Source organism: Cupressus sempervirens, chromosome 1, assembly GCF_028749045.1.
Source record: "Cupressus sempervirens isolate cs-2001-9-10 chromosome 1, ASM2874904v1, whole genome shotgun sequence".
NCBI lineage: Eukaryota > Viridiplantae > Streptophyta > Pinopsida > Cupressales > Cupressaceae > Cupressus > Cupressus sempervirens.
The window spans coordinates 463,746,000-463,773,052 of NC_143118.1; the positions used below are offsets into that span (position 1 = coordinate 463,746,000).

Consider the following 27,053-nt stretch of genomic DNA (forward strand, 5'->3'; position numbering starts at 1 on the left):
CAAGTTTGGACAAACAAAGGTTGAATGTCGGAAACACTTAGCTGCACAATCTAAGCAATCAGGTTCGCAACCTAAAGCGAACAGTGCAGAGCACACTGAGTAGATAGAATCTGCCTTTTACACCTTCATGGCTAAAAGACCTACAGATCATGTGAAGTTGTCTGCTTGGTACATTGATTTAGGTGCCTCTCGTGATTTCAATCATTTTAGAGACTGGTTTACTGACTACCAGCCTTATTCAGAATCTGTTATTTTTGGTGGCGGAGAAGAGTACATGGTTGTCAGCAAAGGCAACATTTAGATTCAGCCTGCTGGGAGGAATCTCATATTCCTTGATGTGTACTACATTCTAGGGATGGAACTAAATCTACTCTCAGTCAGTGAGTTGTTGCGACATTCTCCATACTTGGATGTCACCTTCAGCTCACATCAGTACACCATCATTGATCGGGCGGCTCAGTTTACTGTTCCAGTGGGTCTTGAGGATCATGGTCTTTTCAGACTTGCTGATTCTGGTGATTCTTGGGACTTAGTTATGGTTGGTCGGCGGTCTTCTGTCAACACACTTTGACATCAGCGATATGGGCACTTAAATGTGCATTATCTCTCATTGCTTGCTCGAGATGAGCTTGTTCTTGGATTGCCAGAGATTCAGTCTCAATAGCTTGGAGTTTGTGATGCATGCCAGGCTGGGAAGCAACATTTCACACCTTTCACCAGTGGCGATTCATGGCAAGCTTCTCAGGTACTTCAGCTTGTTCATGCTGATATTTGTAGCCCTATGGCCACTCTTGTTCTTGGGTCCAGGTATTTTCTGTTGTTTGTTGATGATTTCAGTGGAAAAATGTGGGTGTATTTTCTTAAAAAGAAATCAAATGCATTTCTTGTATTTCAGAAGTTCAAACCTTTAGTTGAAAAAGAGTTTGGGAAATCTATTATTACTCTTAGATCAGACAATGGGGGGAATTCTGTTCTAATGTTTTCTCCAGTTTCTTGGATACACATGACATCAAACACCAATTAACCACACCCCACATGCCACAACAGGATAGTGTAGTTGAATGTCGGAACAAGACAATCACCAAGATGGCTTGATCCATGCTCGAACATAGACATGTTTTGAAGAAGTTTTGGCCAGAAGCAGTTAACACTGCAGTTTATTTGTTGAACTGGTCAACCACAATGGCGGTCAAAGGTAAAACTTCGGAAGACGCTTGGTCAGGTTGCAAGCCCAGAATCAGTCACTTGAAGGTTTTTGGCTCTCTTGTTTTTGTTTGGATCCTTAATGCCTCATGCACCAAGTTGGATGCCAAGAGTCAGAAACTAATGCCTATTGGATACAATAGTCTTCACAAACCCCACCGCCTGATCGATGTTGAGACATCTCATCTCATCTACAGTCCTGATGTAGTCTTTATTGAACAACGAGGACCTTTCATGCCTATTTCTCCTGTTCCTGAGCCAATAGACTCATGATTTAGGAGTTCGGCTTTCGTTAGGTCCAATTGATGGGAGGGCTCCAATAGCGCCTGTAGCTCCAGTTATTCCAGTGATCCCTGTACAGACACCTTTGACTTCTCCTGCAGGATCACCTCGATTTGTAGATGCTTCACTTGAGTTTGATCCCGATTCTTCTGATGAGGAACCTGATCACCAAGCATCTCCTGATACTCATGTTGGTTGTTCTCCCCTTCGGCCTAAGCGGCGGGCTAAGACACTTGCTGATCTTCATGATGATGAGCTCATTGATGGGAGAACTGCTCGAAAAAAGAGCAAAACTACAGATTTCGTTAATTTTTCTCTCATGGCCAACATTCACAATGTGTTTGAACCTTAAACATATTCCGAGGCTAAAGGAAATCCCGAGTGGGAATAGGCCATGCAATCTGAACACCATAGCTTGTTGGAAAACAACACCTGGGTCCTTTCTGATCTTCCACCAGGGAAGAAACCCATTGGCTGCAAATGGGTTTACAAAACCAAATACAAATCGGATGATACTTTGGACAAGTACAAAGCTTTTTTAGTGGCAAAGGTTTTTTCTTAGCGTCAGGGCATTGATTATGAGGAGATTCGGCTAGGGTCTATAAATTTGGCAGCGGATTTGGCTAGGGTCTATAAATGCCCTCAGATAAACCCATCCTGAATTTTGCCTACTTCCAGTCCTGCTGTGATAAATGTCATTTTTATTTTTATTTTTTACGTAATTCTAATTTGACATTTAATTCATCATTCATCCTTGCCGTTTTAGGCTTATTTTCAGCTAACAACAAATAGGTATCCTCCTTAAGATTGACATTGTTTCATTAAATCAAAATGCAATGAACAAGTGTCTAAATTAGTTAACTTCTGCTTAGTATGTTTCAATTGTGTGCCAGCATAAGGGCTTTGGATGATGGGATGGTCATTTGTCAAACCTTAATGGATAGGGTTTTTAAAATTAGATTTTATAGCTGGAAATGCATTGATATGAATGCAAAATGTGAAACCATACACAAAGCATGTGTACTGTTTGATGAAATACCTCAAAATTGTGTGCTATCATGGAATACAATGAATGTAGGGATATACATGTAAGTATGTATTTGATGAAACTTAAGATTTTTTAAGAATTGTAGCAGATGCAATCCCACTCGAAAAAGATAATTTTTTATCTTAATCATAAATTATGAAAATGACATGGCACTATATAGCCCCCAAACTTTTAGGAGGGATGTCCTCCCTCAACCCCATTATGGGCACTGCTGTTGAACCCCCAATGTGCTTGTATTTTACATAATTTTTTTTAATAAAGAAATTTAAGTAATTTTTAATTTCTTGAGTTTGAAAAAAGCTTGAAAGAAAAGAAAACTTGATAGTGGTTTTTTGTCAAATATTAGAACTTGCCAATGCTATGATATATATCTATGATTAGTGTGGAAGGCTGCAAATATTTATATATTTATGATTTTTATATATAGCAGTAGCAATTCGTTATCTTCTCAAATTTAACATAAACAAAATGAGAGCCAAAACCCTTTTTGTAGAGTTTCAATGAAAATTAGGGCAATTCAGATAAAAAATAATAGTAAATATGATCCCATTTAATATTTTATTATTTTCTCCCACAACTGATGCCCCCTTTTGGTGGCAACGTAAACAATCTTTTCTTTTTTCTTTCATGTTGGTGTTCACTTTTGGGCCATATAATATGCTTTTAAGGTAACTTAAGTCCGGCCCCCTTTCCTTGGTGGAGCCTTTGGGGCCACAACATGAGTACTTTATCTCACTCAAGTTAAAACTTCTCTTTATTAAATAGTTTAGTAAAATAATAAAATATTATTTCTTCTAACCTTCAAAAATTTGCTAGGGCTTGAAATTTTGAAAACACTTCACTCTGGAGTTGAGAGAGAGCTAAAGATAAGAATAGGTGCCAAAAAGAGCACTTACTATAAATAGCATATGCTAAAACGATTAATATTGCCAAAACTATCTACAACTGCAAACTTGATCTCACCACTAAATAGAGTCCCTTAACCAACCCTGGTTAGCTAGTGGGAACTTGGGGAACAAGCTATCAATTAGTCAAATTGACATGTGCCAGAAGGGGATATTACATTGAAGTAGTTGATGTGGGTTGAGCAATTGATAGACTAGAAGGAATAGATGAACGAACAAGTGTAAAATTTAACTCTTATTTTTTTGATAAAGTTTACAAAGAAATGCAAGATCAAAGGGGGCTAAATGGGGTAGGTTAGAAATAATCCTACAAGAAGCTGTATCAAATGGCAAGTTGCTGAAATTCAATATGACAAATGGTGTGTGCAACATCATTGAAGGAAAACTTGAGACACTTGTGGGCAATAGAGGCAATGAGTTGCATTGTGGTGATCCATGGATAGCCCAATAGAGTGCAAAAGCTTTAAAGTAGGAATCTTATTGAAAGGGACATCTAGGCCTTTTAGTTCCACTAGGGCATAAAGGGGTAATGGACTCCATAGTTGGAATGGAAAGGCTGTTGCGCATGTGGATAGATATGTTAGAGGGATCATATACATCTTGTGTAGCTGCTAAACATATAGAAATTTTTCTTTGACTATGTTCACCATGTTGAATGGGTCAACTAAAGCATCTTGAATGGCTATTTGGTTTACTTTGAGTATGGATGTATAGAGGACCACCTTATACACCTACAAGCACATTAGTAGTAAAGAACAAGACATATGATAGATCTGATCCAAGGTGGTAGAGATAAAAGATCCATGACTTATTTGGGCTCAAATAATAAGTATTTAGACTTATTTGGGCAATAGACTTATTACCTTTGTCATTCACACCTGCCACGTGGATAATGTTATAGTTGATTAGATCTTGGATTAAATGCTTTAGATGCATGCATTTTGTGAGTTGTGTCCATGTACATGGTGGAATAGGGAGAAGGCTTTTGGTCATAGTTCTTATGAAGGGGTTTGTTAGTGTCTAAGGGGTGAGTAGCCAGCTGTTGCACAAAAATGTTATAAGGGATAGTGTAATGGATTGGAAAGTTGTGTAAGCAGTGGTTATGTTGCAATTATATAGGTAAAGCTCTGTCGATAAAGAGAGTGAAGTTGTACTGATAGTGCTTATGATATGTAATATCCCCAATGGATGTTTGTCTGATTTTATCTCAAAATAATTTATAGAACATAAACATATGAAGATGCAATATAGACCAACAATATAAACGAGTAGATTCTCATAAAATACCTTAGAATATGTTATTGCATTATACATTAGAAATACAATAACTAAGCATTCAAAAATCCAATCTTAAACATAGTTTTGCAGTCAATTGGAATACTAAGAAAAGAACCTGTAAGCACATGTGAGACACCCGGTGTGACGTCTCCACTTACAATGGGTTTGCATCTGCTGTCTACTGTCATGAGGGTTTTACGTCCTCAAGATGGATCAAAGCTGAAGCTTTCCAAATAAGTCTCTCAAGAGAGAAACTGAAATCTGAATCATAAACCAAGCATATCCCCCAAAAATGAGTCACCCTTCCTTCTTTTAAGTATTGAGTTGTGACTCTTCAGTTTCCACTTCCTTGTCTTTTTGTCATTTTCTTCTTTTGTCACCTTATAAGCCCCCCTTTTATAATATTAAATTAACCCATTTTATAAATTTGCTTTAAACTCTCATAAGCCAAATTTAATATTATATGAATAACTTCAGAATTTCTAATGTCCCAAAAAGGAGACATTACATGATAGTAGTAGATATTGTAGTTAGGAGATTTCCACGATCCATGAATTATGCAACTGTTTTTTTGGGCCAAGATTGTGTAAAATGTTTTTTATCATCAACATTTCGGATCATACTCCATGATCCATCATCAGGATGAGAGAGTGTAAGAATGTCAAAGAGAGTAAGATTGCAGACCAAAGGGTATAAGCTGGGGGAAAGTGGGATAATAAGGGGGCACGCGGATTGAGGGAGGAGTGAGAAGCAAAGAAAAGGAAGAAGAAAAAGAGAAGTCAAGAGAAAAAGTACAATTACCCAAACGAAATACTAAAAACCAAGCATTTAGACACTCAAAATGGAAAAATATAGAAATAAATAAAAATAGAAATGAAAAAGTAAATTAATAATAAAATTGAAAAATACTATATATAAAAATATATATACGTAGATATATATAAGTATAAATATATGGACGAGTATATATGTATATGTTTAACAAAAAATTAAAGTGATTATTGTTCTTTTTATCTGCACTACATTTCATCTTGAACACTTGTAGTTAGTGGTTTTCCCTCAAGAATTTTTTTTAGTCCCAAGTCTTGCACTACTGCAATACTGACATCTCTTCCATGTAGTGCTTCCCAAGACTTATTTCTTTGGAAGTGAGTTTCTTCCACATAACTTGGTTAACGATCATTTTAATTTAGAGCAAGAACACGATGAAAATCTATTGGATTATATGTCTGGTGATTTTATCATTTTAGTTTTGTTGCGACCCTTTTCACAGTTACCAGTGAAGATTTTTCTATTGTATGTGCAGTCTGTTCTTCTTCAGAGTTTGCATCAAATGTGCTTGCCTGGTGGTCATCCAAACTATCATGTCTACTTAGTTGTTTATCTTCAAATGCATTCCATTGTTCTAACTTTGATTCAAGATGCATTTTCTCCCTACTCCTTTTATTGCTCTTCACTGGACAAGAGACAAGATTATAAGTGTTTATTAATGTGACACCATGGAATGAAGAACTTTAAGTTTTTTAGGATTCCAACATGTGCAGCCTTTAACATTCTCACTAAATCAAATGAAAATATGCCTCCTGTGTTGAAATTCAATTCAGATTGCCTTACTCTTGGCACTTCGGCAAATGTCCTATAACCAAAAACTTTTAAATGCATTATAATTAGATTTCTGCTGGTTCTCATTTCATAGGGTGTCTTGTTCTCTAGTGCAAAAATAAGAGACGTATTTTTCAAGTAGCATGTGCTACATACTGCACCGTCTCAATTTTTTGTCCTAGACCAACACTGCTTAATATACTTGTAGCTTGATCTAATAATGTGCTATTCTAAGTTTTAACCTCTGTTTTTGTTGTCATGGATAAGGTCTTTTGTTTCACAATTCTAATGTTTTTATAGAATGTCTCAAATTCCTTTGGGCAAACCTTCACCATTATGTATCCTAATTCTAAGCATTTTGATTTTCTCATTAATTTGATTCTCAACCAGAGCCTTAAACTCAGAACTTGAGAAATACCTCAGACTTTCCCTAAGATTATAAACTCAAAAATACCTAAAAGAATGATTAGTGAAAAATATATAGATTTTCTTTTTAATGAAATTAACCATCCACAGGACTAAAAAACATCATTGTGTATCATCCTCACAATCTCTTTTGCTCTTATACTTCTAGACACAATGTTTACGAAAGTCAAATCCAACAATACAATCAAGAATTCCATCCATGATATGTTTACTCATCAATGTTCTTAGAACTTTTTCACTTCAATGACTCATGCTAATATGTCACAACCACCCTGACATTGACGCAGTTACATGGAAACACCCAAAAAATGTTGATGCATTCCCCTTTTATAGAATACCATGACACGCTCCCATAGCATCAAGTTACCTCTTGCCAACTTGCAACTTTTATTTTCAAAACTAAAACTAGTATTTCTAAGCAAGTCCTTTTGCACATTGAAATAAGATTTTGAGTCAATCTCAGAACATATAAAACATCTGAGAGTGTTTTCTTTTCCACTCTTTCATCCATGAAGGTTGCCTTTACCTTTACATGACGATCTTCAAAAAGCTGTTATCATTGAGCAAAACTTGGTCTTCAATATGTGTTGTGTGTTCTCAGTACCACTTTGTATGTAATCATTTTTTAATTTTGATCGGTGACATTTTGCTTTTGATTGGAGCTACGAACCAGTGAGGCCACAAATTTGGGGGACCTCATCCCCTAATACAACCACCAAGACCTACAAGCACAAAAGCCCAGCAGGGACCCCAAGCTCGAGGGGCACAACCAGCACACCAAATGTGGGTCTGACATAGGGTCTGCGAGCACTCCTACCCTAGTGACGATCTTGAGATTTGACTATTATTCTCTCCATCTCCATTGGTGAGCGACCTCAACACTGTGATCTCCATCATGAGTATGCCATATATGTGCACCTATCCACCACCATGCACGACAACCAAAGTGGGCCCAACTAGCATTAACACTGTTTTGGGTCAAGCGGGGATTTGAACCTTGGTTGCATCAGTAATAGTGCAACCAAGTCACCCCTATGCCACAAGGTGATCCCCCCTATATGTGGAATCATATTATAGAAGTGCATTTGAGTCAATCAGCCAAGAGTTATCAACAATTACATTAATAGAAATAAAAGCATCACTACTATAGTTATCATTATCTGAGGATCTACCTGATGAATCATCCTTTTTCTTGGATCCACAATTCTTCTAAATGTGTTCTTGTGACAATACGAGCATTTCACTTTTGACTTACCTAGAAACTTTGAATTGCCCTTCTATGGTTCGTTATATCCATTTTTTTTTCCTTACCTCCTTTCTCCTTAGACTTGTCTCTAATAACTAGGACATTAGGATAAGTTTCATCCCGGACTTCCTTCTAATTTCATCATTAAGAAAATGCTTTTGACATGCTCCAACTTTAGTAATACAACTTTACTGTTGATTAACATTATCGAGTTTTCCCATGAATTAGGAAAGGAACGAAGTACTGCAATACATTTAGCCTCTTGTTCCATTTTGAGTCTTATTGACACAAGTTGATGAAGTATCATATTCAAGTGATTAGTTATCAGGTCTCTTCCCATATTCAAAGGACACCTCATTTTTAAGACAGGTTTTTATACTATGCTATATTTTTGAAGAATGCTTAGTCGCGTGGTTGTGCGGTTAAGAGGAAAAGGTGAAGTAAAGCCTGCGACCTTTGGAATCTTTTGATCGCACAGTCGCAAAATCAAAAGAGGTAGTCAAAGTATAAGCATAAGACATGTTTAAATCACTCAATCGCATAATTAAATTTCAAAGGTGAAAGTAAGGTTGCAACTAGGCGAAGTAGTTAAGAGCTTGTTAAAAAATCAATGATTGCATGGTCACGCTTATAAAGAAATAGAAAAATCAGAAGGTAGGGACCAAGTGATCAATCAAATATAAACGGTTTCGCATGGTCGCAAGCAGGAAATGCTAAGGTTGATGTTAAAGTGCGACCATGCAACTCAGTTACGTAGATGCTAAGATCTATGAAGGCCCTCAGTCGCATGGTTAAATGCATAGAGCATAAAAAGGGCTACGAAGCAGAGATGAGGCTTAGAAGTAGTAATTGTTGGGTCGTAGGCTGAGGTTAAGCTCAAAAATAGATCGTGAAGCAACGACAAGGGCATTCACACAGTCGCAAGCAAGGTTTTCAAATGATAAAAGAGCCTTATGAAGCTGAGAATAGCTAAACAATTTATGGCATTCACATGGTCATAACATAGGTTAATATAAAAATGACTGTTGAGCGCTCATGATGATTAAAAAGGTAAGTACTGTCTGAAAAAGTGCAAGAAAGATTTTGAAAGGCTGGCAGTACAAGCAAATTTTGACGCTTTTGGGGATTTTGAGTTTTCTCATGCATGCTGACTTAAAGACACCATAAATGCTGTTCTATTGCTCAAAGTGCTATTAAAGAGTTGATGTAACAGATTTCTAATTACAACATTCATAGAATTCAAAGCTAAAAAGATTGAGCGTGAAGAGTTTTTAGATTTTCAGAGTTTGCAGTTGCAGAGAGATTGTTTGAAGAGTTGAATTTAGAACAATGGTGCAAGAAGAAGGATATATAATCGCTCAAGTAAATGTAGAAGAAGCTTCACATGGTGTTGAGCAATCTAAACCTAAATTGACCAGCTTGTATGATGAGGAATGGGTTTATTTCCTCCCAAGGTCATCCCGTGCACAGACGATGAACTCTCACATTTTCAAGGACACATACAACTTCTGTAGGGATGCCACTATGCCAGAAACCAATGGGAATGAACTTTTCTAGTATTTCTGCAATAACAGATTTGAGAAGCCACCTCTCTGTAACCCTTGGATCAGGAACCTAGCGAAACTAATTATGCCAAAGGTCATAGTGGATGTAGATCTAGTAAAAGCTTTAATAAAATCTCATAATCCAACCACTTATGGTTTTCATAGGAAATGCATGCATATCCTATGTAAATTAGACAGAGAAACTTTCATTGAAGTCTTTGACTTGGGAGAATCAATGACAAGGCCTATTGAATAGGAGAAAATGAATGAAACTTTCAAAAATAAAAAAAGTTTCTTCAGCGGGAAGGTTATGCGAAGACATAGTCCCAAGGCCAAGAAGGATAAAGACCAGCTACCAAAGAAGGTAGGCAACTTCATGCCTTTGGAGTTTTTCAATAGGTACTTCTAGTATACTGTATTCAGAATTGATAAAGTGATTGAATTGGATGACACGATGAACACCCTAGGCTATATCTACATCATGGCCCTAGACATTCAGGATTCACACCACAATTCAAGGTATGACTTTGTGACACATAATTAATGTGATGCACAATGAAATTGTTGCTGCCTAAAAGTGAGAGATGGGGAACTTCAAGTTCCATCACTATTCACTGTTGATGCACATTATTCTCTACAAGAACATAGGGCACATCCATCTAGATTTCATTGAAGGGATTGAGGAAAATGGAGAGAATTTGCTTGTGTAGCTGTGGACTCGGTTATGGCAAAGGTTCTATCCTTACTCTAGTGCCATTGCCTTTGACAATGATTTTGTATTCCCTATTTCTAATATACTAGCTGACATAACAGAGAGGGTTCCTAGGGGGGTAAAGATGCTAATAAAACCATTTGCATGCCCAAATGGGGATAGAAGACTAAGCCATGATTGGGCTCGTTTGTTTCTATTTGACAATTTTTCGTTAATAAGGGTATTTGGATGCCCTCAAGTCCCTCATGTATTACCTAGATATATCCCAAAAAGGTTGGGGCAATTAGAATTCTTTTGGCAATTGATCATGATGAATAGGGAATACTTAGGTCCCACTGTTAAGAAGGGTTCCTTTGTTGCTAGGAATACAAAGATAGGGGATTTTGTTATAGGGAAGGATGCAACAAAGGAGTTAGATGCATGTATATGTGAATTCATGCTACCCTCAGCCCCTGTAGGAACCTATGATCCAAATGATTTGGTTAGGCATGCCCTCAAACAAATGAGGAAGTACACTCTCCTAGATAGCAAGCCTTTCTGGGATGAGGATGTAATAATTAACTATCTAGAGATAGAGGATTGCAGGAGCAGAACCATAAGGTGGAGAGAAATCATGAGGATAGAGGAGGCCATGAAGATAGCAGCTCCCTCATTCAAGGGTTTCTACCATGAGGCGAGATACCTAGACAGGTACAACAGATGCTCGGAAAATTTTGATGCAATAATATCCTAGGTGCTTGCAGAAATAAGGGATAGATTAGAGCCCCAATCTCCTCAGCAAGAGGATGTGATTGAGATAGAGGTTGAGGATGATCAACTTGAAAGTTCATCATGGGCCCAGGTAGGTAGAAAGAACAAAAACTTATAGAGATCCCAGACAAGGCCAGGGAGAAGGCATTGCAAATATTGCCAAGAGGCTCAACATATTTGGATAGTATCAGGCACAACTTTTTGATAAGATAGGTCAGACAACATGAACGAGTCCCGAATAAGACTGAGCTTCAAAGTAAAATGCTGGATGAAAGAATAGTCCAAGCTCAGGAATTTATGAAGGACGATGACTTTATAAATTCAGAGGAATTCAAGTCACTCCTGTTCGTCAAACAGAATGAACTTACATTGTAGCTGCAACCAGGAGATTCACCTGAGAAGACTGCCAAACTGGTGGAAAAACTGCAGGAATATAACCCAAGCAGTGAGACTCTCACTGTGGATGAGGCTAGGGATCTGGTTCAAAGAAGCGGAATACTACTTTTCCTAGGATGGGAGTTTTGCTTGTCATTCATGCTTGATTAGATCAAGAGGCAAGACAAATTAGTCTCATTTGAGGAGACAAACATTGCTCGGGAGCTACAAGGGTCAGGGTTTAATGTAGACAATAAGACAATGGCTGTGTGGAGCATGTCTCCTAAATCAAATAAACCAACTCTTATGGAGGTAAGAGATTCACCCCAAGGTAATGTAATCTTCTGGAATGTCACCATTGTCTCAAGTGACCAAATCCATAATCTGATGAATACAACGTCATTAATGGGGAAAAACAAAATGGATATGCTAGAAGAGCAGCTGTATTAGACATATAGCATATCCATTGATGCTAGGAGAAAATATGAAGAAGAGATCAAAAAGACATGTGCTGGAGCAAAGAATGACAAGCCTCGAGGATGAGGTAAGAAATTTGAGAAATGTGAGAAGACCTGTTATAGAGGTCAAGGACCAAGAAGCCCAAACAGAAGCAGATTCAGCAGATGTGGGTGTGAGTCAACAAATGGAGATTGATGAGTTGGATAATGCAAAGGAGGTAGAAATCAGGACAATACAAAACTTGTTGATTCACAAAATAGGTGCTCCGAAATACTCCTCACAGAATGTGCATAGCAGTTATATTGCTTTGCAAGGAGTTGAGTTTCAATGCTCAGAGGCATTATCATTATTATCCCTTTTATTTACAACATGGGGCCCTTATACACAAATTTTTGATAGTCTTGTGCCAATGTTGCCACAAAAAAAGGAGTTACCTAAGGGAGTAATAATCCCTGCTAGAAAATTAATTAATAGAGTTAAAGAGGTAAATGGCTTTTTCTCAGGGAAGTTACAATTGGTTCAAAATAAAATGAAGAAAATTGCTACAGGGACTCCAAATTTTGTGCCAAGAATAGTTGATGAAAATGGGAATATAAGGGAAAGGCAAGTATGGTCTTCCTCCTTTGATGACATTCTGAAACATGCAAGGTTTGTTGCATTTTGCAATAATGAAACAGATGTCACCGCAGTATACGACATGATTGATCTGTTGTATAAATTAGAATCAGAGATGGGAAAGGTGACTGCAGAGTTGAAGGCCATAACAGATGCAAAGTGAACAAGTGCCTTGACGAACTGAATACAATCAGAGATGCCACTTGGCCGGACATTGATACTGACATTGCCATCTGGGACGTCATAGCTGGTATAAAAGCCTTACCATCCGGAGATAGTGATTGAGCAGTTAGGGAAGAAACTGAAGTTATTCTTGGGGAGTAGTTAGAAATCATAGCTAAAGGGCAGAAAAGACAAAATAGAGAAAAGACAGTGATTATTACAGGTTGTTAAACACCTGCAGAAATAAAGCCAGACTGTATCTGAAGATCACTTGCCACCTGTCAATTTTGGAATTGCTTCCCATCTTCCATCCAAGTACAAAGAATGTTTTGCAAAAGAAAATATCCGATGTCTTTGTATTTATTCTTGAATCAAATTTTGACATGTGTTCTCCCATCTGAAGCTTGTTGCAATCCTTGTTTCTATAAAAGGATTTCTAAGATGTGGAGTGAAGGATCCGAATTTTGTTTCATTTTAGTGGTAATGCTATTTTACAGTCGGTCCAATTTTTTGTGTTGATTTTGGTGTTGTTTCAATTTTGTATCTCAAGAACATATTGAATGAATGAAATACTTGTCATACCCTGAGTTTTAGCTTGAGTCTTGTATCAGCTACATGTATCATTCTCAAGAAGATTAATACAAAAGGAAGTTACTGAATATCTGTGTCCAAAATGTTTGTCTCCGTTTTCAAATATTTGTCATTCTGATTAAATGAACAAAGTTCATTTCATTTAAGCAATTAAGTAAATGCTTCTGTGAATTGATAGGGTTTCTAAGTGTATGAAAGGGATATCATAAGAATGTGATTTAGGGCTACAGCTGATATATTTAGCTGCAAGTCAATTAAATAGATCAAAAAATTACTGATATGACTCTGTGTAACAATGGATAAGGCACTGATCATTAGTTAAAGTGCAAATTGAAGCAGTTGTATAGCAACACAAATCACATTTTCAAATTCAAATTAATATCTGAAGTTTGTAACAGAGAATTATATGTCACTCATTCACTTATTGTAATAGCTTTTGAATCTGTAGTTAGCTGCTATAATTCAACAGTTGTTTTCAATTCCAAGAAGATTAAGAGACCATATCTGCTCTAAAGGGATGTGTAGTGCAAAAATATGCAGAAATGTTGAAATCCCTGGGTAAACCCGCCTTGGTTAGCAGAGCCTAAAGTGTAGGAAGTACTTTTGCTTCGTTAGTTGGTCCAGATCTAAATAGGTTTTGCTGAAAATGGGAAGTGGCTAATCCGGATAAACATCTTCTTCAGGGACTCTTTGCAGGTGCGTACCATGTCTAAGTTCCAACAGTTGTGGCAAAAATTCAAGACAAACAATGAAATTAGTTGGAATCCCAATGAGATGAGATGCTGCATAAATGTTACAGGTTGAAATAGATCATGTTAGGTGGGACTAAAACTTTCCTACAGTGAGAGAAACACAATCATTGTTCATTTATTGTTTATTAAACTCACAAAATTTCAGAGGTCTCTTTTTTGAGTCCTCAGCACATCCAGTTCAGAATGAAGAGAAAATGGGTACTTATTTGTATTTTCTTAGGTTTTACAACCTTTGGCAATCCATTGTTTCACAATGATTATTGCGACAATATTTAAAATCTGTGTGCGCACAGTGTAATTTCCCTTATATCTTGCAATATTACAGCCGATTTTGAATGAGCTTCAAATGTTAAAGCAATTTGCATGATGAGATCGTGCCAGATTGTTTACATTGGCAAGCGTTAACAGGTTTGGCAAGAAGATTGCAGCATTATTACCTCTAATGCAGGACACTGGTCTTCTCATATATTAGATTTACCATTTGTTTGCATGTTAAGGTAGTTTCTGTTGTTCTAGTATGGGAATGAAATGCTAAATTGGATTATTCATATTAAATATAAGTTGTCTCTGTTTTAAACATTGCTCTTATTTCCTGTGCTTGTAAGTGTCTTTTGCTTTAATGCTATAAGATACTTTGATGAGGATTCATGTTTGGCTAGTTTATTCCTTCATGTTGGGGCTGGCCTCAGGAATTATGCTCATCTTTATAATGAGTTATTCACAAATATATTACTATTATTCAGATTTGTCTGTCTCAAATGCTGAAATGAAAGCTGACAATGACTTCAAATCTGGTGCAAAAGCAGACAGGATGTTGTATATTCCCATCAGATTTTTCGTTTGAGCAACAAGAAGACCTGAATCTATCAGGGAGGTGAAGTGATTGACTCCATGAAGGAATGTGGATCAACATTGGCTGGTTCCAGAGGATCAGAAGCTTGCATAGAAAACAGAAGCTTTGCTTTTGATGAGAACAGCCAGAATTTATTGCTTGTAAGTGGGACTCGTGATGGATCAACTTCACCAATGCAAAAGAAAGAAAGTGAATTGAATGGGAGTAGTTATTCAGAGGATAAACCTGTAACTGGTGTAAAAGGAAATGATTTCACCGATGGTGGTCTTCATAACAATAAGACAAATATAATGACAAAGGGTACTGTTCCTGAAAAAAGCGAGCCTTCTGTAAAGAATATGGATGCTCGAATTTATCCAGAGCGAGTGAATTGTGTCTCTTACATGATTTGTGATGAAGAGAAGGAACTTGCCTTTCTGCGCTCTCTTGGGTGGGATGAACATGCTGAAGAGGAACCTCTGACTGAGGAGGAAATCAGTACTTTCTATCAGCAGGTAAAAATCTTTAAAGATATTGACTAATCTGTTGTTCTTTTTGAATGTATATGTCAGCATTGGTATTTTGTGTGTCAAAACATTTTAATGTGTTTCTTAGGATTACATTTTGAATAATCATATTGATAGATAGCTTTTGTCTGTTATTTCGTTTGCAGTATAATGGTTGTAGCCATGGTAAACGTAGGCTATAGCTTTCTGAAGCAAGAACATCACCTGCTACCAGCTATCTCACTCTGAGGAGCATTTTCGGCTATGATATTAACATAATTTCATTCTTTTGTAATTACCACTTAAATTTCCTCTTGAAAATGGAAAGCGCTCGATTGTTGTTGTAAAGGAGATCTTTAGAAACTGGGGGATTGATGAGGGGCTTGAAAGCAAGTTCCTCAGACTTGGAGACTTCCTGAGAATGTAGATAATATCTTCTTTGACAATAAAGATGTCCCCATAGTAGTCCAATGTCCATATCCTGAGAAGAGAAGGATTGCAGAGAAGCATATTTTTGACATTGATGTCTACAGATCTAACAGAAATTCTTTGTTCTAGACATCTTAAGCAGATCCATAAATACAGTGGGCTGTTGTGAATATCCATTCTTTTGTAAAATAACTTTCTTGAGGGAATAGCATATAGATAACATATCTATTGCTTATGTTGCACAGTGGATTTGAACTGTTCATTGTTAAAGCAATAGAAAATTAGAAGTTTTGAGCTCTTAGAACAGTTAATGAGTGAGTAATAAATCAAGAATATTTACACTACCAATTATTCTCAGATATCAATTGATCTAGTCCTTATGTGCTTTGTTATCTTATTTCCAATTTTCTACCTGCTATTCTTGTTCCCATTTTTTGATGAATGACATTTATTATATCTAGATTTGATGCTATTTTCTTTTAGCTTTAATTACATGTAACTGAATATTCCATGATATCCACTCATTCTTTTTGTAATAACCTAACTCTTTAGTTCTTTGTTGGTTTGATAGATAAAAATGCTTGGCTGCATAGGCAAAATTGGATGTTTTAAATATTTTGAAACAATTCTTGCTAAAAAAAATCTTGGTTCTAGTCCCCATAATAGTCCAATGTCTGTATCCTGAGAAGGATTGCAGAAAGTGTATTTTTGACATTAATGTATACTGCACTAACAGAAATTCTATGCGATGTGTCCCCTATTTTTGGCCCCCTAGAGAATGTCCTGGAAATGCATCCCTGCCATCCCCTGTCCCCGTCCCTGAAACTCCATGGAACATTTTAGAAACCAACTGTTAATATTTTTTCTTTAGAGAGCAATATTATGAATCCAAGTGGCCTTTGACATTAATCAATGGATCTAAACTGACACTAAGCTGAATTTATGTTTCATGCATGCTTCAAAATGTTGGAGTTGCAAGTTATTTTGTGTCTGAGAGTCTCAGGCAAGACATTTTCTGTTTTCACCATATATGTTATATAAAACATTAAGAAATACACACACACATGCACACTGCCATCCCTGATTATTGGCTTTGCAACATCCTGAAAATCCATTCCTGTCATTGGCACACTGAACATAGAAGATTCCGGTTACTGGCACATTGAGCATAGGAGATTCTTTGTTTTAGACATCTTTAGCAGATCCATAAATACAGGGGCTGTTGCGAATATCCATTCATTTATAAAATAATTTCTTGAGGGAATAACATATAGATAACACTTCTGTTGCTAATGTTGAGCAGTGGATTTGAACAGTTCATTGTTAAAACAATAGAAAATCCAGAAGTGTTGAGCTCTTCGAAAAAGCTTATGAGCGATATTTACAGTTTCAATTATTATTTGATATGATATCTGAAAATTTCAATTGATTTACTCCTATGTGCTTGAATGAATGAATGACAGATTTTAATAACATCCACGAGGCCAAAGCAGCCTAAGGGACCACCTAGAAAAGCACACCATCCAAGAGGGCAAAGGACCCTAAGTTTTTTGAAACTGCTTCTTTAGGTCCATTCATCTACAATGAATGTTGATCATTAAATTTGCTGTCCTGTCCAGCTCTGCTTCCTCAAAAATAGAATCCAAATTGTCGGTTGCTAGGATATTGTAGTAATTGGAGCAGATGTCAATGTACGCCGGACATTCCATGATAAAATGTCTTTTCATCTCCACCACTCCCATGTTGCAAAATAAACATATTATTTCCTCCCATTCTTCTTTTGGTAGTGTCCACCTACCCGTTTTACACCTCAAGTGATGGGAACCTGTTTTAAGTTGAGCTATGAGCATTTTTGCTTTCCAATTGATATTTGCTCCTATGTATGCTTTCTCTATGTGCTTCCTCTTTAAATTAAATTATTTGATATAATAATATTCTGTCCTTTTTAGATTAAATTATTTGATATAATAATATTTTCTGTCCTTATTGTTTTGAGCATGTTAGACTGCTGAACTTTTCATTCACATACTTTTTTATTTCCTCATTGTTATCTGGAGATTCTTGCCTACTAATATTCCACTTTTCCATCCATTTACCATTTTGTTTCATCCACGTTTTTTTTCTTCTGTCAAGTCTTTCTTCTATGATCAATTTAGGCCATCGCTGATTTTCCATTCTTTAAATAACATAATAATCGAACCATGGTAGCAGCCTCCAACGAAAAAGTGCCCGTTTCCAACAATAAGATCTCATAAAGAACGGTGGTTTTAATTTGAGATTATAGATGATTAAATGTTTATGGATTCTTTCTATTTGTTTCCATTTTTAATCTGAAAAACTGCTGTCTCAAATCTCACATACATAAAGGATCACCGGAGTAACCAACAAACTGAAGAATATCTTTTTGATTTTCCAGGCCCATAATTCTGCATTCCTACATCTGTTTTGTAAAGAATATAACGCTTTCCATCCTCCTTGAATTCTTTTTGCTCTATAAAATATTGTCTTATTTTCAGTTTTCTACCTGCTATTCTTGTTCCCATTTTCATATGAATGACATGTTTTATATTTATGCTTGCTGCTATTTTCTTGTAGCTTTTATTACATATAACCTAATAGCTAATGATATCCACTCACTTTTTTGGTAATACCCCAACTCGTTAGTTCTTCGGTTTGCGTATATAAAAATGGTGTGTTCATGTCAGATATGATCGTGATTTGAAATCAGATAGTTTGGACTCTGGAGTAAATGAGGTTTGCAAATGCATTATAGTAAGGGTTGAAATCGGTCCTTGGAGAATGTGTGGTGGGATAGTCGTGCTAGTTCTAGTGCGAAATATGCCAGCACAACAACTTTAATGGTAGTTTACTTAAACTATAATCCAGTCAAAGTTAGTTTGCTTAGAGGACCAGTCCAAGTTAGTTTGCTTAGAGGATAATCCAATCGAAGTGTATGCGAAACTAATGGGAGTGGGGTATGCATTTTTGACCATTACATTTGGCTACGATCAAGATACAAGTTAAAACGAAGCAAGTAGTGACATAAAAGTTGGATATAATTCATAATTTATTTGACATTTGGAAATAGAGAAGAACAACAAAAAAATGAAGAACAATGATAAAAATAAAAAGATTGGAAAGTTATGGTATAAAATAGTCACTTACTTCTCCTTATGGAACAATCTATGTCTTGTGCCTTGACAATGATAAGTCATTTTAAAATATTGTTGATTACAAATATTCATTAATTAAAATAAATAATAATAATTATTTATATTTAAAACTAAGTTAAGAGCATTAAGAGCACAAGACATTCTTGTCTACTAATATTCTATTATATTATAAAATAACTATCACATCCATATATTTAAAAACTCACAAGGTAGTTAAAAACTCTTGAACCCCTTAGATAAAATGATTCCACGCGCTCTTAAATGTATTCCCAATGTCATCTTATGTTTAAAAATAGATAAAATAATTTTTCTTCCTTGCTATTTCCCTAGAAACATAATCATAGAGTTGAGTGATACTGATTGGGTGCACAAATTTCATTGAAGGATTGCGAGAGACCTTTTATTTTTGAAGTACCTAAATAAAACTATTTACTACAAATGAAAATTCTTGTATCTTCCTCAATATGAGTGGTTGAACCTCCCATCTTTCCTCTAGCAACATCCCCACATTGCTAGTCTAATTTTTATTCTCAGACGGATGTATTAGAGGTGGGTGCGAGGGATTACTAATTTGTTATACTAAGATCACCTTCATTGAGCCTTGCCATTAAGTAGCCAACCTCTAATTGGTTGCATTTAAAGGATGCAAGGAATTGGAAGAAAGTAGAGAAGTAAAGATATCATGATGTAAAGTGTAATGGTAATATGCATAATTTCATAGATAATGTTGTGTCAAACACAATAAAATAGCAAGGTGAATGTGAAAACACACTCACGATGATAAAGCATGACGGTCCCAATGAGGGACAGAAGCAAGTATTGTATACTTGACTAGCACTTACACCTGAAGGAGCAAGAGGTACCCCGATAGTGACAAAAGGTGCAAGTCTATATAATATCATTGTTTGCATATACATATTTTTGACATTTAATATGATATGAAAATGATATGAAAGGAAGCTTAATATCTCAAAACATAAATTAAACATTACTTATTTTTTCATTCTTGAATATCGATCAAAGGACACTGGTGGCTATGTATGAAAATTCTCTAGTGATTTAACTCTTGATATAGTTGTAAAAGTCAAACATTGCCATTTTATTTTATCAATATCAATTATTGTTTTCTAAAGCATTAATCCTTGGAATTTATGTATGACGAGTGCCCATGACACAGAGAGTGTTTTTTTTGTATAATTACCCAGGGACATAGGTGTTATAAGTAAACTTTGTGGGTCGTCTTGGTTCCAAGGTGGGCCATTGTCATTATCAAATTGAACAACCACATATAGACATAGCTCTAGGAGTTTACAACCAAGTGTGTACAAAATATCTACCACCTCCCGAAGTGATCCATTTACAAGGCCTATTCGAATCCAGAGGTTTGTTGAACTTACATTTTTTCGTTGGCCTCTACATAGAAATATTTATTTTAGAAGTTGGCCAACATCACTATCAATGCTTGGTTTAGGTTTTTTTTACTGCAACACTAAATGAAACAAGAAGATTGAGTAATTTAAGCATTTTTTTGTTGTGTAGCCCACTAGATTGTCTATAGAGTAAAGGTACATTGACTCGTCAAATGTGTTTGTTAAAAAATACATAGTTTTTTTTGTCTATATGTTGCATTAATAATTCCCAATGTTTAGTTAATTCTCCATTGTGCATATTTTGCAACATGCAACGAAAGTCAAATTGAGTTTAAGTGTCACCTTGTTGGCGAAATATGATTGTCAATGCGATAACTGTTGTCAATTGTTCCCAAAGGTATTTGACATTTTAGTGTGATGCATATATTGGCTTATCCAAAAAAAGAAGTAGTTCTACTAAGTCACCAACAATAATTATAGATGTACCTTCAAAGTACGTTTGTTGTTGATGATGGAGAGCTTCATGCATTCCATTACCTATTTTCAAAAGTAGTTTTGGTCCTATGAAGCTAAAGTCATCAATAAGGAGATATTTCACATGTCTCATCTCTTCGTGAAAGACTACTAGAGATTGTCCATGTAGTGGGTACATCTCTCTTATTGGTATTCTAAGGGTAGTATGTATGGTTGAGGCATGCATGTTGACTGTTACAATCCTCTTAGGAGCTACTATAAGGAGTGGATTATTATTTTTTATGCTAGAACCTCAAGCCCATGTATGACACAATGTATCCTGTATGATTTCCTTGTGCCTATTATTCCTTCTACGATCATGTACAAAGGTTGTTTGGAGCAAATATCATTATAATTCTCTTTAATAGTGGCAAGTCTTATTCTTGATTGGGGGATAATGGATACAATAGAGCATGCTCTTGTAATATGGAGTGGTCATTTATTTGGGATATTTTTCTTGTACTTATGAAATGCTCTATATTGTTGTGCAAATATAAAGGGTTAAAAAATTCATCATCAATTATAGCTTGTCCATCAAATTAATGATGTCATCATTGATACCAGGCCAAAGATATAATCAGATAATTATAAATTTAAATTAAGATATTTTTCTAACAAGAATGGATTTGTAAAAAAAAATTCATAATCCTTGCAAATAATTTGGCACTTAGCTAATTAAATCATTAATTACTTCTAGTGGTTAAGACAAGTGTTATGGCATTACTGTTAAACATTAAAATATGTGGAGCTAACTATTTGAACAACTGTACACGTTCAATTTTGGATGGCTCAAAATGGGCATTGACAATGGAGAAACCTATTTTTGCTGTCAAAACATAAACAGGGCCCTCCAATCATGTTTCTAGCAACTAAGCTCCATACAAGATGCCTTTCATTATAATGTAGATTTCCCAAGTTTTATATTAGTTACAAAACACTAATGAATTCACAAGAAGCTAAAACTTCATATTTGCCAATATTTCTTTCCATTATACTCCTGTTATGGTGGCCTTGATAGAATGAATATCTTTAGAAAATACAATTTTATATCCTATTAATAGAGCAATAAATATGTCCTAAAGTCTTAACAGTGTTGGAGCATATTAAATAAAACAATTTCCAATGCCTGAGGCTAGGAATGATCGTATGTATAGAAGAAAATATAAAAGAACAAACATAGGAGAAGGTTAAACTTAGGGTCAAAATACAAATGACCATAAAAAGGATAGGATGGACATATGATAAAGAATACAATAACCACTATATTAAATATGATCAAACGAATACCTGACACCCAACAAAGCGATAGAGTAGTTGTTGCAAGACAAACAAATATTCTAAATGGATCTCAATATCCAAGCCTTGTGTCTTATTATGAATCTTAAAATAATGCAAAACAAAAAACAACTAAAAAGGGTATTACAAAGAATAGATTAAATGTTTTGTACATCTATCACCATAAATTTTGATGCAATTCCCGCCTGCTTTGGCACGATTCATCGACCATCCGAAGCTATACATATCAAGTAGGTCAATGTCAGTTAAAAGACTTAAATTGATATAATCTACAATGTCAATCCACACAAAAAAGATTGAAATGTATTGAAAATCCTCTCTGTATCTTCCATACCTATTGATCCATCTATACTTCTAGAAATTTATTTGGAGCCCTAAAATTTGAAAAGGATAATGATAGTTCATGTTCAATGGTTTGCAACAATAGTTGCAAGTGATAGAGCTTACAAGTTTATTGGAACATCCTATAACATAATCAAGTGGCCAAATTTGAAATGGGACTCGTGACAAAAATGTTCCCACCCACCATGCATGATATTGATTCCCTCATCATCTCTATGAAGAAGCTTGTAAGGCTTTGTTGTCTTTAACTCTTCTTTAAAGTGATGGTCAACATGAAACTTTGCACCAAATTTCAAGACACACATTAACAAGTGGAGATAAAAATGACAACAATAATAAATAAAATTACAAAATATTAGTGCAATCCAAAACGTGACATGTATGCCATGTAATTATAGAAGAAAAATGTAGTGTTTAAGAAAGAATTTGAAAATGCAAATTGAATAACAAAAAATTGCCTTAGATATCTTTTCCCATGTGTTGGAAATAAAAGAATAATGATAGTTTCTAACATTATTTTTTTAAACATTTTTTTTGAAAGAGGCATGTATGTGTGTGTTATGTTTTTAAAACTAAAAAGAAATTACTAGTATTAGTGTTAGATAGAGAAAAAATTCCTTCTACCTATAGGTCATTATAATTAGTTTTCTATGTGCATGCAAAATCGATAATTGACATGTTAAAATTATTGTTAAGAAGAACCATTGTTGTTACTTTCTCTCACAAAAAAGTTTTATATAGTGAAAATTAGCTATGTTTGAAATGTTTGATCATAAGAAATGAGTAGACATAAGTTGAAATAATAAAAAAAGACATTTTTTTGTCTCTAAGAAAATGTTAGTGTTCATCCACCAATCTAATTTAAATTCATTATAATACTTGCATAGTAGCAAGGCATACATGTACATTTAAAGTTTGTTTAGAATGAAATGCTACTACATTTTAAAATTGACATGCATGAAAACATTTTTAGTTCTATCTATTTTAAAACAAAAAGAAGTAGGTAGAAATATATTTTCTACTAGATTTCTACTTGGTTAACTTACTATTAAAAAAAATCAACTCCAACAACAAAAAAATGGTCAGAAACTAAGATTTCTAAATGTAAATTAATGCATCAATAAAATATTAATTTATTATTTAAGAAAATGTCCTCACCATAATGTAATCTAAATTAGAACATATTAAAAAAATTGTGGTGGTAAGAAAAAGCATGGAAAAAGACGCATCTTATTTGAGACTTGAAATTATGAATGAAAATATTTTTAAAATGTTATACATTTTAACTATAATGTCATAAATGGATGCCTAAAAAAGGGTAATTGCGTTGCATCTTAATTTTTATACGCATTCCTCCTCAATGGTTTTTTTATTACTATCTTTAAAACTTTCAATTACAATTCATACTAGATACCCGTCCTTAATAATTTTAAAATTTTACATTTCAATTCAAGTACTCATAGTTTTTTGTTGTGAAAAAATATAAGATCAACTATTTTATATAGAGATATATAAAAGTGGAGAAATTTGAAAGATAATTAGTATTCATTTAAAAAAAAAAACTAATATTAATATTAATATATGAATGAAAAATCAATTTGTACAATTATTTTAATTTATTATTATTGGGAGAAATTTAAATTTAAGAGATACATTATTTCTTCAAAAAATTCGATAATTAATATGAAGATTTTTTTCGTTAAATGTTTATAACTACAATTTAAATTATTTTCAATAAGATTATACATTGCAACATTTAACTAGATATTTTGATTGATTTTGTTTTGTGAAATGTAAAATAAATAGAATCTAATTGAACATTGGGAAAATGAATTAGAAAAGATAATACCACTGATAAAAAGAACTTCAATGTAAATGATTGAAATGATTTGTTCCTTTTATATTGAATATTGAAGAATACTTTGAAGTTTTATTTGATTTAGAGAAATCTAAAGATGATTTGCGTGAAATGAAAGTTTATTAGGTAGTCAATAGAACTCAAAGAGAACTGCATTGATTGTGACATAAACTATTTAAAAAAAAGATATATTAAGTATCATTCAACAGTGCTTAACCAATCTTTGGCAGGGAGAAGAAGAGTGTTGGGGCAGTTGTGCTAATGATGAGCCTGTGAACATAGAAAACATTGATATGTATAAATTTGATTCTCCTAGTAAACATGCAAACAATCATAAAAGAAAACCAGAGCATGGTATGAGGGTCAAAAATTATGGATAATTGTCTTGTTGAGATTGGGAGTTAACCTTGTTTAATCAAGGTAAATGGGCATTATTTAACAATTCTTGGATGTTGGCTGTTTAGGATAAGTTGTTGTATCAATTATACAACAAGAACAACCACTTCTCTTGCTTTCTATTTGGTCCCTTCCCTTGGCCACACTCTTGTTCAAAGCCCCAAAAGATTTGTCGTATGAGTTGTCAAACTTTTGATTTTCCAATTCTTCTAAATGTTTTAACCTTTTCCTTAATCTTTTTACCCGATCCACTGATATTTCCACAACAAACCCATTGACGATATAATAATAGTTGCAGATTTTATTATTAGTCTAGATTAAAGAGTTCATCTAGACACTTCTTACAATGCTTCTTCCTTAGAAATTGATGGGACTTGCCCCCAAAATAATGCTTTGGCAAAAAGGTAAACTAGGATGAGGCTTTCCCTCTCCATCATCAGGAGCTTACTCTGCTCTAGCATCTTAGTGTTAAGAGAAATCACATCATTGATAAAGGCCCTATTGATCTCATATTGGTTTTGACTAGTGAGTGTCAACACACTTAAGTTATTTACTTACTTCATGCCAAACTAGTAGTTCATGTTGAGCACAATATGTAAATATTAGACCATGCCGAGTCATAGTGAGTGCCGAGCAGACAAACTATATTGAGTGACACAGGAGCCGAGTAAATAGTGGATGCCAAGCAACACAGGTGCTGAGTCATAGTATAAAGATTAGTGTATGCCAAGCATCAGAGACTTTAGATGTCGAGTGAGACAATTTTGACATTTATTTGTAATGGCACAAACAACTATGTAAACCATTTTTGAGCCAACTTAAGATTAGATTTCAATATTTTGGATATAAGGACGAATCTCTAGTTGGATTCCCTATGCATTACATGCAACCAATCAGAAAATGGTAAGGTTTAAGTGGCAAAATGAATGAATCTCAGTCGTAGATTCATATCTAACCCTAATTCACCTAAGTCTTCTTAAGGAGGATGAAACCCTAAACTCTCAATGAATGTGTAAGGAATTGAAGGAACAAAGAGAGAAGTTTGCATGCGCAAACAGAGCATTCATGGTGGCTTAGAAGTTATGAAGTGAAATTGCATTACAAAATTAGTTAGAGCAGAACATAGAATAGAGAAGAATATACAACATAGAGACATTTGATCGAGAAGGATCAAGAAGATAAGTGCTTAGAGGTGATTTGTTATCAAGCGAACAAGTGCTAACCATAAGATCAATGTTGAGACATTTTAACATGTGATTTCAGTCAAAATCTCTTAACAGAGTAGTCTTAACAAGTTGTATGAAATCCTTTAATAGGGTGCTTACTTAGTTGTGAGTTAAAGTCCTTTAGCAAGACACACTTCTAACAGGGTGTTGAAATCCTCTAATAAGGTGAGACCTAATAGTCTTTGTAAGCCTTTAATAGGGCAGACCTTTCATAAGGCAGATCATGACACATGATCAAAACATTGTAACCTTCATTGGATACACTTTATTACTGCAGTAGTGAAGATTTGTGGGTGTCATCCCCGCCCCAGTTTTACCTTCTCACTTGGAGGGTTTTTGGGTAATCATATCTAGTGTTATGTGTGTGAATGCTTACATGTTTACATGATTTAGATATATATGCTTTACATGTTATTTCAGTTTATCTATTGAATGCATGAGAGGAATGTATGGTGAAAATTTTATGGGTCCAAGTTTAAACCACTGATTCACCCCCCCAAGAAGTTCACCTTTCCTATTGTAATTCCAACAATTGGTATCAAAGCCTTGTTCTCTAAAAGAGAAGCTTTGCAACTTTGAGGAAAGATCTTGAAATGAAAATCTACAAATTGGGAAAGACTATTGAGAATCAATAGATTGAAATACATCTCATGCTACATCAACTGAATGAAGCAAGAGAAGCTTTATGTAGTGCCTACCCCTAGTTTACATTTTGCTATCATTGTCGAACTCTTTTAGGCCAGTTTTATGTTTGATGATTAGTAGTACTATTTTGAGATTAGCAGATATTGTTTCACATTCAGTTTTTAAATGATGAGATTACTTGGTACTTTATATTTCATGGTTGCATGATGATTATTATAGTACTTTTCAGTTATTGATGATGTTTAGTTAGATGGATTATCATATGTATTTTCTTATGGATACTTACCCCATACTGCATGTGTATGGTGTGCATGTTTGTTTTCATTATGTATGACGTTTCTAATGTGGTTAAGGGAGGGAGTTGTAGTCACCTGCTAGTCAAGATCTACACGATGCACCACTTCTTGCCATTGCTGGTTTAGCTTAGAATATTGTGGTTGTACATGCATGGATTTTATGTAGGTTGCAAGTACCGGGTATCGACTTCCCTAAATTGCCAGGATGAGCGTACCTTATC

The 27,053-nt window shown here is 34.9% G+C and overlaps 1 protein-coding gene across 4 annotated transcripts in view; it reads left to right on the top strand.

Moving 5' to 3' along the window:
* LOC149578305 (uncharacterized) overlaps positions 1 to 16,065 on the top strand; it is a 27,577-nt gene extending 11,512 nt beyond the window's left edge. For 3 of the 4 annotated variants that reach the window (XM_089828176.1, XM_089828173.1, XM_089828180.1), the window contains 2 exons: positions 14,757 to 15,297; positions 15,456 to 16,065. In XM_089828176.1, the coding sequence (XP_089684302.1) occupies positions 14,842 to 15,297; positions 15,456 to 15,491 (492 nt within the window). In that variant the 5' untranslated portion in view covers positions 14,757 to 14,841 and the 3' untranslated portion in view covers positions 15,492 to 16,065. Of the gene's footprint in view, positions 1 to 14,693; positions 15,298 to 15,455 lie in introns of all 4 variants that reach the window. The other variant, XM_089828185.1, reaches the window with a different exon arrangement.
* Positions 16,066 to 27,053: the final 10,988 nt, after the last annotated feature.